At 40.1% G+C, this 8775-nt stretch overlaps 2 protein-coding genes across 2 annotated transcripts; both read left to right on the top strand.

Annotated features, from left to right (window-relative positions):
• LOC143361548 (chitinase-3-like protein 1) lies at nucleotides 1-1967 on the top strand. Its single transcript, XM_076801030.1, has 4 exons — nucleotides 1-167; nucleotides 332-999; nucleotides 1072-1364; nucleotides 1474-1967. Exons 1-4 carry the CDS (start codon nucleotides 104-106, stop codon nucleotides 1868-1870), a joined length of 1422 nt encoding a protein of 473 aa, XP_076657145.1. The 5' UTR covers nucleotides 1-103; the 3' UTR covers nucleotides 1871-1967.
• Nucleotides 1968-3174: 1207 nt separating this feature from the next.
• Nucleotides 3175-5177, top strand: LOC143361697 (acidic mammalian chitinase-like). The gene is given in 6 exon segments (XM_076801288.1): nucleotides 3175-3180; nucleotides 3326-3641; nucleotides 3677-3942; nucleotides 4504-4769; nucleotides 4866-5008; nucleotides 5080-5177. Coding segments are annotated over 6 exon segments (999 nt in total). The 3' UTR covers nucleotides 5082-5177.
• Nucleotides 5178-8775: the final 3598 nt, after the last annotated feature.

The following is an 8775-nucleotide window of genomic DNA, read 5'->3' as shown; positions in this document are numbered from 1 at the left end:
TTTTCGCGGAGAAAACTATATCTTCTGGCACATCGTTGTCACCCTAAAGAGTGACGAAGCTATCGGTAGATAAAGAGTTAAGAAACGAATCTCTTGTTTCCAGATGTTCAAGGTAGCGCTCTTGGTCGCGTTCATGGCGACAATCGTCGCCAATGTTCAAGCTGAAAGTAAGTATCCGCCTCGTACTTGATAATGCTGAAAGAAAAGCTTTTAGCCGAGATGATCGTTTAAGCCACAATATCTACGTTGGCAATCGGTTATCGGGGCTTTCTATCGTAGACAAGATCTGTGATATTTATTGTATAATACAATGCGCTCTCTCGTTATCTAGAGAAGATCGTTTGCTACTTCGGTAGCTGGGCCGTGTATCGTCCAGGGAACGGACAGATCCAAGTATCGGATATCAACCCCAGTCTTTGCACGCACATGATCTACACCTTCATCGGTATCAACACGGACGGCACTGTCAAAATATTGGATCCGTGGGCCGATTTACCGGACGGCGGCGGCAAGAACGGTTTCGGCCAGTTCGTTGCCCGCAGCAAACAAAGCTCCGGTACCAAGGCTATGATCGCGATCGGCGGCTGGAACGAGGGATCCGTCAAGTTCTCTCAGGTGGTCAGCAATCCGCAAACCCGTTCCCGATTGGTTCAGGACGTGGTCGGGTTCCTGCAACGGTACAACTTCGACGGTTTCGACGTCGACTGGGAGTACCCTAACCAGCGCGGTGGTCAACTGTCCGACAAACAGAATTTCGTGGCTCTGTTGAGGGAGCTGAGACAGGCTTTCGACAGCCGCGGTTACACCCTCAGCGTGGCCGTTGGCGCCGCTGAGAAGTCCGCTTCCCTATCCTACATCATCGATCAGGTAGCACAGTATGTTCATTTCATCAATCTGATGACCTACGACATGAACGGTTCCTGGAACAACTTCGCTGGCCACAACGCCCCTCTGTATGCTTCCGCTCGTGAACAAGGAGAACAGGCTAAACTCAATGTTGTAAGTGCACGTTGTACAGCTTGAATGTCGGTGCAGTTTATTGTCCAATCACGATGTTCTTTATTATTCTAGAATGCTGCCGTCCGCTACTGGCTCTCTAAAGGTGCTCCGGCCGATAAGCTCGTTGTTGGTATTCCTTCCTACGGAAGATCCTTCACTCTGGCAAACGCTGGCAACAATGATATAGGTGCTCCAACGATTGGTGCTGGAACTGCTGGACCATACACCAAAGAGCCGGGCATGCTGGGCTACAACGAGATTTGCGAATCTATGCGCCAAGGCGGCTGGACCGTTCGTCGGCAGAATGAGCAACGCGTGCCTTTTGCCGTCAAAGGCAACCAATGGGTCGGATACGACGATGTCCAGTAAGTGTTCTGCATTCCTGTAAAACGTTCTGCATAGTTACGAGTGGAGTACGCGCTAAAAGAATTGTGGATAATTTGTTTAATGGTACGTGTTTGCGTTCGTTTTCAGGTCCGTTGGCGAAAAGTGTGACTACATTAACAAGCTCAATCTTGGCGGTGGTATGATGTGGAGCGTTGAAACCGACGACTTCCGTGGTATCTGTGGACCAAAGTATCCTCTTCTGACTAAAATGAACGAGGTCCTAAGAGGCCGTGTACCCAGCGATCCTCAACCACCACCAAACCCACCTCCAACGCCAAAACCGACGCCACCCCCACCCCCACCGTCGTCAGGATTATGCAACAAAGAAGGATATGTCCGCGACCCTAAAGACTGCTCCATCTTCTACTATTGCCAGAATGTGAACGGACAATGGAATCCGATCCAGTTCCACTGCCCAGATGGTCTCGCCTTTGACCCGTCCATCCTCGCCTGCAACTACAGAGACCAAGTACCGGGCTGCTGAACTATGCCAACCGAATAAATAGAATAGATAGATTATACCGAATTATTTTTGTGATATGCACGTTTTGTAGTCTGAAAAGCATTTTAATAAAAAAATTCGTTAAAGAAAGCCTTAACCAGTATTATTATCACAAGATGAACCTATGGTCTGTTACTCCCCTACTTTTCTTACAATCTGTATGATGCCGGGCCGTGAAAGTCTCAAATCTCGGATTGTTTATAGATCGTTTATGCCGCAAGGTTTTTTGTATTTTTAAAAACTGTTTTGTTAATTCGAAAGTTGGTTTTACATTGACAAGAAACGAAATGCTTAGTGACGCGAAATTATAAGCAGATTAATGGCACAATTTAACATATTAGTGCAAAGCAATAGTGGTTAGAATTATAAATTGCTATTAGTTAGTAATAGTTACGTCTTATCACCACGGATAAAAAATAATTGTTACTGATAAACAAACCTTACAAAGTTCAACTGAGGTTTCAAATGATAATAGATAACGACAGTGTTTGTCTAAAGAATTAAAAGATAGCAATAAAAAAAATTCCAATAAAAAGTACGCAATTTTGATAACAATAATTCTCTGAACAAACAATGGAAAATTAGAACAATTTCGAAGAATTTCTAGGATTTTACATTCAGTCTCGATAGCAGTCATTGGTTTGAAAGTGTTCTTTCACATTTTTTTCCATAACATCCATATTGTTCAACGATTGTACGTCCGTTGTAAAAAAAAAACAAAAATTATTTATTATACATTTTTCGGTTTAATTTCCATATGATTTCACATGATCTTAGATACCAATAAGAATAGTTAATTCCTTATTAGTTACACATCATAATGTACATAAAGGAACAATCCCCCTAATGGATCCGCAAAGAAGTCACAATTTATAATCCAACTACAAATACAAGTGTTTCACAGCAATCCTGCAGACCAACAACGAGTTCATGCGGTTAGTTACGTGGTGTATTTGCTTCATACTTTGCTGCGATAAGATTGACTTAAATATCGTTAATATAGCACACGTGGCAGTGACAATCGTTTATTTAATTTGCTGATACAGTTGAATGGGAACAAAAACACGTAACGCCGAGTATAAGTACGACCGAAACTTAATCTTATTCTACCAAAAGCGTGCCTCTAGCTTTTGAAATCGATGTGCTTGTACACAAATTCTATCAACTGAGGAGACGATTGCATTCTTACAGTTGTACACAAAGATCGCGGTTCTGGCCATCTTCTTGGCCATCGCAGCCTCAGCAATAGCAGAGAGTGAGTACGCTAAAAATTCCAACTCCGAATAATGCGAGTGACGCTTCTGATCATGCTGCTCGATTTTTCGTATCGTTAAAATTTTCCTTGGAGGTGATAACATTATTTTGGACTTCGAGACTCGATGACGCCAAATACTCTGAAAAATATTTACGTATTAAATCGAACGAAAAACATTTCAGCAAATACCCGATCACTTCTCTCGACGTGAATCTCTGTACGCATGTGATCTACTCGTTCGTCGGGGTCAACCCCAAAGGAGAGTTCAAGCTGTTCGACGACGCGTCCGATCTGCCTCACTCTTCACCAAACATGTGAAGAGTCACGGTGCCAAGGCTCTGCTGTCCGTCGGCGGGGCCTCCGAGAAGTCGAAGAAGTTCTCCAACAATGCCGCGAACGGGGAGTCCCGCGGTCGGTTTGTAAAGAGCGCAATCAGCTACTGGAAGAAGTACAACTTCGACGGGCTGGACGTCGATTAGGAGTACCCGAATTAAAACGGTGGCAGGAAAGCCGACAAGAACAACTTCGTCGAGTTACAGCCTCAGCGCTGCGGTCGGTGCTGAACAAGATTCCGCCTCCAGGTCTTACGAGATCTCGAATTCGTGCATTAAGGTCAATGCATATCTCACAGGCCGGCAAGCCTGACGGTTTTTCCCAGTTAGGAAAACTTTACTTGGACTTCATCAACGTTATGACCTACGACTTCAACGGATACTACAACGGCTACACGGTCATGAATTCTCCGCTCTATCCGTCGGGTAGGGAAGAGCATGATGACTACTACCGGCAACTGAACATTGTACGCAGAACCAAAGTTACTATATTCGAGTCTCTTATGACACGCTACTCCGAAAACACGGTTTCCTTCGATAACTCTCATGCGGCACGAATGTTTCGCATACTCCCGTGATGGGCACGGTAGGGGCCCCTCAAACATGGTTGTCCCATGATAACGGCGCTTATAAATGAAAACCATATCCAGTTTCTCAGCTTTTGTGTAGCGCGTTTTCGAAACCTGAGCCGTAGTTATTTGGCCGATAAGATATCGCAAACTAATAATAGCATTCATGGATGTAAATAAATGTGGTTGCTTACATTTATGAGGTGCGGGAATGGGTTTTGCTTATATTCAATGGCCCCTAGTAACAGATTACAAAAGCGGTTCACATCGATCGGTTCACAGTACGCGTCTTAAAACGTCCTATTAGATAGTACATAGAAAAGTTCATCATTTTAATTTAGAAAATGGAGTTGACCTTCATGTGTCCTCTGCGCGTCCACCTACCAAGAAAACTATTAACATAGAACTATGCCGCCCTCGAAACCACGCAAGTTTCGTCTTACAGGAGGGTTTATTTAGAACGCCAGCATTCATTATTGGCTCCATCAAGGTGCCCCAGCCAACAAGCTCATCGTTGGAATACCATTCTCTGAAGGACAACAGCAAACACGGTCTTCATGCCCCACATCTGGGCCCGGGAAGAAGGGACCGTTCACCAACGACGAAGGTAACATTGGCTACAACGAGATGTGTGTGAAGCTGAAGAAAGGCGTCGTCCGAACTCGTAAGGAAGACGTGCCTTACGCGGACAAAGGTAACCAATGGGTCAGCTATGATGATCCAAGGTGAGTGTTTGTTCGTAATACTAAAATATTGAGCACGTAAAAAGATTAAACCGGTTACGCATAATGTGTATACGTTTGTATAAAATGTCCTTACAGCTCGGTCAGGCTAAAGGCCGAATTCGCCAAGTCTCATAATCTCGGTGGTGTGATGATCTGGAGCTTCGATACTGACGACTTCCATGGAAACTATGGCCCCAAAAACGCGCTTCTCAAAGCTATCAATGAGGTTTTGAAAAAGTGTGAGTAATAAAAAAAAAAGAGTAAACTATGTATTGAACCTGTATGGCAAATATGGTCGATTTGTTTGTAGAAGTTGCATAACATTATCTGGATGGATCGACGACGCTGTTTCCACCTGACGCGTTCGAAGAAAGACGTGCAACTGTAAATATTTAAATGAAACAAAAAGAGTACAAATTCTTTCCTCCTTTAGCCCCCACCCGTCCCTTGCTTCAATTTCACACACTTCCACTGATTCTGAGTAAATAACTGCTTATCGTATTGTTGATTGCAAACAACGTGAATAATATTAGTTTACATATACCACGTCTTATCGGATTTCTTAATTTTCGAAGAAGGAAATTTCGAAATCAATTATTTATCTTTCCATCGTATTGATCTTTTATCGTTGCGTCAATTTCACATCAGGAGTTAAATTAAACCTACAGAACAGTAAAACAGTAAGTGCTAAGTATAAAACACAAAATTTGAAAAGTAAAGTAACCAAAGTTAATGTTTCAACAAATCTATAAATTATTGGATTACTTTCTTGATGGTTTATTGATTCATGACCAGAATTGCCATTGCTGTTGAGTAATTTTTTACGAAATACTCAGCTGTAAGTCATAAACATTTAAAATATACTATATAGACTCCAGTAAATATACGTATAAATATAAGTATGGTTTATTATAATATTGTAAGTACACCTCTATTTTAAAGTGATCTGCTCAAATATATTATAATTCGCAGTTGATTGTTATAGCGATTAAAAACTCAAGAGACAGCCTTGCTATAGGCAACCCGGCGTATTAGCCTGTAAGAGGGTCAATTGGAAAACAAGAGACATGGTGGTCTGTCCACAGACTAGGTATTGCAGTAGAAAATCACCATTTGGGGTTTCGTGTCTCACGATCTGAAATACCGACATCGTTAACAACAACTAGATTTCTTACGTCCTCTACGCTGACGAACGATAAATGTTGCAACTAGGTCCACGAGAAGCTTAGACCATATACAGAAAGGAAATGAGAGTGCTCACACTCGGAGTTTTAGTGTCCCTACTTTTCTGCATCATCTTTTTAGCCTGGACCAGAACCTGCATCACCTTTTTAGCCTGTATAAGAACTTGCATCAGAGAGGAATGAGAGTGCTCACGCCCGGGGTTTCGGCGTTCCCACTTTCGTAACATCGCCGCTTTAGCATGGCACAGAACCGGTCAGTCTTTCCTGGAACAGAACCGGTCAGTCTTTTAGCATGGCACAGAACCGGTCAGTCTTTTAGCATAAAACTGAACGCACATTATTTTTTTAACCAGGATTAGAACGTACAGCTTAATTGTTTTATATGAAATATGTAACTAACATGTAAATCTTGTGTACAAAATCTCTAATTAATATAAATTAAGAATAATATTAATTGTAATGATACGTATTTTATTTTTTTTCCAATTTTGTAGTTGCAAACTCTAGTTGTAAAAAATGGAAAACCCGGAAAAATTCGAACAAATACAGATTTCATATCGAAGTTTAAAAGCGACCACCCTGAAAATTAATTTAATAATGAGCTATTGTCATCAACACTATCTTAAATTTTTTCATATATTTAGCTACTGTTATTATTAATTGAAAAAAATGTTCTTTCATGAATAAATATTTTTTCCACCTCAGCACCATAAGATTTTTACTAGATGACTTTAAAAACATATTAGAACTATTTTTAAATAATTTTAGTCGAAAACATTCTAGTTTACTCTTTATTTCACCGTTCTACTAATTTTTTATGGGCTGCATTGCAGCTCTGTTTAACATTAATTTACAACTCGATACCATAGTACCATCCATATTCAAGGAAGAACAATTTTTTGCGACGATCATTGAAAAAACAAAATAGTTTCCACAATGCAGTACTTTAGTGCGTTTGTGACTTAGCGCCCAGAACACCTACCTGTGTTCTGTGTCCCATCTGGAGTTTTATGGTACGCTAACAATCGCTATTGAGTCGCAAGCCAGACCATACAAACGAATGCATCCACAACTTCCAGAGACCTGCCTCCAAAACTAATTAAAGGAAGGCTAGACATGCAGTGTGTACTAAACTCCTCAAAAGAGGCGGATTCCAGTCGCTCGTGTTATAAACCTCATTCGATACTTCATCGAAAGGGTGATCTTACATATTTCTGTAACAGTTCCAAGTGCATGCACTTTGTTCATGATACACTCTTTGTAATTATTAAATTCAATTAAATATTAAGTAAATCTTTCACGGTGCTAACGGCCCTCGCAGAGATGGGCATTATTTGGGATAAAAAATTATTTAAATGAAAATTTGAATAAAAGATACTTTATCTTTATTTGTTATTTGAAGGTTCGAATAAAAAAAAGCATCTTTATTGGACGAGTATCGGATAAATAATTTTATTCGTCGAGAATTTATCCGACGAATAAAGATAATTTTTTCTATTCGAAGCGGATTTATTCGAACTTCGAATAATTTTTTCATCTTTTATCTGTATCTTTTATTCGAAGGCTTCGAATAAATCTTCGAATAACTTTTGCCGAGCGCCGAGCTTCAAAGTAGGGCTGTTACTTTTCCGAAGCTTCGACACTTCGAAGCTTCGAAGGATTCGAAGGAACGAAGGGACCTTCGAAGGTGATGAAAATCGAAGGTTCGAAGGTTCGGCAAATAATTGAAATAACAATTCAAATAATGAATATAGGAACAAATTGTAAAAATTTATTTATTTAAACAATTATTTTATCAGTGAACTATCGAAATGATAATTCAAATAATAAATATATTATCTTAACAATAAATTATTGAAATAATTCAGATGGTGAATATAGAAACAAATTATGAAAATTTATTCCTTTTATCCGTTAACTGAAAACGAATCGAAGGTTCGAAGTTTCGAAGTGTCGAAGTTTCGGATACAGTCCAATTTGTACCGTGTTTAGTGTCATTTTAATCAGAAGAATGCCAGGAATTAGTTGGCGCAAGTCCCATAAAAATATCATGAAAAATAATGAAGTTTTGCAATTGGATTGGTAGTTGTTTCACACCGATATCTCGCGACTCTGCGAGCTCGGAACTTCAAAGACCAGCGACCGACCAACAGCCTACAATGTAAGCAGATGGGGAATCCAGCATTATTGGCAATTTATGCTTGTATGTTTTTAATCAGAACAATATTTTAAGACGAATGAGTTGTAGAGCTTGTTCCGATCGAAATGAGTCCAAACACGACATCATTTGGACTGTCTTTAATGAGATTGTAATTTTTATCGTACCATTACGTATCAGTGAAACTTGTTCGATTACACTCGAATTTGATCTCATTTTCATCTGGAAAATCCCCTCCATTCGCTCGTCACAATTTTTTGAGGATATGTTGAAAAATCTAAAAGTTTAAACTTTCATTCGTGCGCGATTCTCCATCCGCTTACATTGTATGTCGTCTGTCCTCGCTGAGTCTTTGATGCTCGGCGCTCGGCAAAAGTTATTCGAAGTTCGAATAAATCCGCTTCGAATAAAAAAAATTATCTTTATACGTCGGATAAATTCTCGTCGAATAAAATTATTTATCTGATACTCGTCGAATAAAGATACTTTTTTGATTCGAACCTTCGAATAACGAATAAGGATAAAGTATCTTTTATTCGAATCGTTATTTAAATAATTTTTTATCTAAATAATGCCCAACTCTGGCCACAGGTGCCTTTTGGAAGGACAGCCCACCTGTTATCTAAACATTCTTTTAAAGTCCTTTTTTTACAGTCGCAGAGGA

This window comes from Halictus rubicundus, chromosome 15 (assembly GCF_050948215.1).
Source record: "Halictus rubicundus isolate RS-2024b chromosome 15, iyHalRubi1_principal, whole genome shotgun sequence".
Taxonomy (NCBI): Eukaryota; Metazoa; Arthropoda; class Insecta; order Hymenoptera; family Halictidae; genus Halictus; species Halictus rubicundus.
This window is presented reverse-complemented; position numbering and strand designations above follow the sequence as displayed.

Excerpts from the sequence above, each read along its gene's own strand:
- LOC143361548 (XM_076801030.1), top strand. The coding sequence starts at position 104 with ATGTTCAAGGTAGCGCTCTTGGTCGCGTTCATGGCGACAATCGTCGCC. Across the intron at positions 168-331 it reads CGCCAATGTTCAAGCTGAAA|AGAAGATCGTTTGCTACTTC; the intron begins GTAAGTATCCGC and ends CTCGTTATCTAG. Across the intron at positions 1,000-1,071 it reads AACAGGCTAAACTCAATGTT|AATGCTGCCGTCCGCTACTG; the intron begins GTAAGTGCACGT and ends TTATTATTCTAG.